The 2,335-nt window shown below is 35.8% G+C and overlaps 1 protein-coding gene across 1 annotated transcript in view; it reads right to left on the bottom strand.

Moving 5' to 3' along the window:
* The window catches only part of LOC108784676 (C-X-C motif chemokine 10-like), a 1,992-nt gene extending 232 nt beyond the window's left edge, over positions 1 to 1,760 (bottom strand). Inside the window, exons 1-3 of the mRNA XM_018553546.1 lie at positions 1,700 to 1,760; positions 1,437 to 1,560; positions 729 to 812 (exon numbers count right to left, since the gene is read on the bottom strand). Of these exons, the coding sequence (XP_018409048.1) occupies positions 729 to 812; positions 1,437 to 1,560; positions 1,700 to 1,760 (269 nt within the window). The remainder of the gene's footprint in view (positions 1 to 728; positions 813 to 1,436; positions 1,561 to 1,699) is intronic.
* Positions 1,761 to 2,335: the final 575 nt, after the last annotated feature.

Raw genomic sequence — 2,335 nt, 5'->3', positions numbered from 1 at the left:
TTCTGTCCACAAAATAAAATAAAAAAAATGTTGTGCTTTAATTATATATTTATACATTTCTTTATGTTTACATGCCACCAGAACAGGAATAGAGAGGAAGTCTTTCCACGGTGGGTTTCCCTTACATTGGAAAGATATCCTTTCACTTCCTGTTGAGTGTACAGGACAAGAAGTGAAGTTAATGAGCCACACATTGCAAAAAAAGCATGTTTTACTCTATCCAAAATGGAAAAACAGTTTTGGCTTTACATATTATATATATATATATATTATATCATTTGACTTTCCCAAACCTAACCACAAAAATTGTTAGGTTTGGGAAACTTCAAAAATGAGCCCTTACCAATTAACCCCCCAACACAACCATTTAAGTGGGCCCTTAAACTATAACATAATTCCTAAATCAAGCCCTTCGCACTTAACCTCGCTAACCCCTAAAGTGAACCTAACAATCACCTAACCACCCCTAGACTAATCAAGGATATCTATTCTTCTGAATTCTCGCCAACATTTTACAGCATTAGTATCCCTGCCCCAGAAGACCATGATCTGCACAAACCCTATCATAGGAAGGTGATACAAGGGGAGCTATTCATAATGCATGAAAGGGGCAAATTTACCATCCCTCTACCTCCAGATTTGCACATTTGCAAGTACATAGCATGTACATCACTTTTAAAGATATTAGTAATTGCAAACATTTTTCATTGTAATAGAGAAATACTCACCGATTTTTTCCACTCAGCAGTACCCTTACTTCAAATAAGTGGGGGCTCACACATTTTGGAGTAGGTGAGTTTTTCAAAGTAGCACTGAAAATCAATGACAAGAAGGAGACTTTCAATATATGTAAAAATCATAGGGTTTTTAAACTTTACTTAACTTTATACCCCTCAACTTTTTTTTTGCATTTAGCAATTAGCAGCAGCAAAGTAATACACAATGATCTTCACGTGCATAATGTTTTAATAAATGCTGTTCATAGTTTTTTAGATGCTCCCTAAGTGAATCATGGGGCACATTTATAATGCAGAAGCAAAGGGAAATAAGTGTTGGTTATGTTTTTAGATGAAGCACTGAGATCTTGAGGAATGCTGAATTAAGTTTTGCTTGCTTATAAGGACATTATATCAGAATACAGCATTATACAGCATACAGAGAGAACTTCCTGTGTATCATAGATAAACATGCATAAGCATAGAGACTAACATTGCACTATACTGACAATCTACAGCTCAAAAGATAATATTATATCTCAATGTCAGTAATACAAATCAGTGTATGCTGTTGTATTTCCAAAAATTTAAGGCATGATAGCCTAAATCTGGTTGGTTTATTAGATCCATGGATAATAGCTTCACTTTCCAAATTATGCAAAAGTCCTCAACCATGCTTTATAGTAATAATTATAATAATAGTAACAGCCAGCTACTTACATGTATTCAAACTTTTCACAGCCAGGGCTGCTTGGGAAGATCTCTAGTTTTGCCAGCGCTAGTACATTGAGCCTCTTGGCTAGCTTGGTGCACAAGCAGCGATCCCCTCGAGATATTGAAAATCCTGTTTAAAAGATTAAATAGAGAAAGATGAGCAAAATGGCTTAAAAAAGGAAACCATATAAAAGAAAGGTATATACAGTAAGTTAAATCTTTTTTACTTTAGTAGTGCAGAAATATATATGTGATGCAAATGACTATACCTTGAGTAAGAGCAGCAGATAACAGGATAAGACTGATGAGGATAGTACACTTGTTGTCCATGATGACAGTAGCTGTGATGTTCCCTACTATGAGTTAGTTCAGATAGTAGCTTGGAGTATTGTTTATCTATTTATATACTAGTTGTGAGTGCTGGATTGCATCATGCTTTTGTGTCGTGGCTAGGAAATTCTCATATCCGGTATTTGCATCATAGAAAAACTAAGAAGAAGTGAAATTCCCCCAAATCCTTTTTTTATGTTTAAATAATTTCCATTGTTATGCATGCATTTATTCTTGTCAGATACAGGCATTTCCCAGCAATGCACTTGCCAGCAATGCTATTAAGGCTCATGGACACGAGTGTAGAAAATGTTACGTTAAATTTCTACTGTGTACAGTTTTATATGGATCTGAACATATCAGTATTGTTAGCTATAGGGCCCATGCACACAGCTGCGTTGGTGGTCAGAGTGTCTCCTGTAGACTTGAGGTGCATGGACCTAAACTAAAAAAGTCTGAGTCCATGGTCCAAATTTGACTGTATTTTACATGGCATGCATGTAAAGGTATGAGCAAATGTTTACATGTGTAACACATGAATGGACAGTGCCCTGCACCGCTGCCTACTTTGTTAA

Source organism: Nanorana parkeri, unplaced genomic scaffold (genome assembly GCF_000935625.1).
Source record: "Nanorana parkeri isolate BGI_ZX_2015 unplaced genomic scaffold, ASM93562v1 scaffold124, whole genome shotgun sequence".
NCBI classification, from domain to species: Eukaryota; Metazoa; Chordata; class Amphibia; order Anura; family Dicroglossidae; genus Nanorana; species Nanorana parkeri.
The sequence above is the reverse complement of the archived record's forward strand: the minus strand, read 5'-3'. Positions and strand labels throughout refer to the sequence as shown.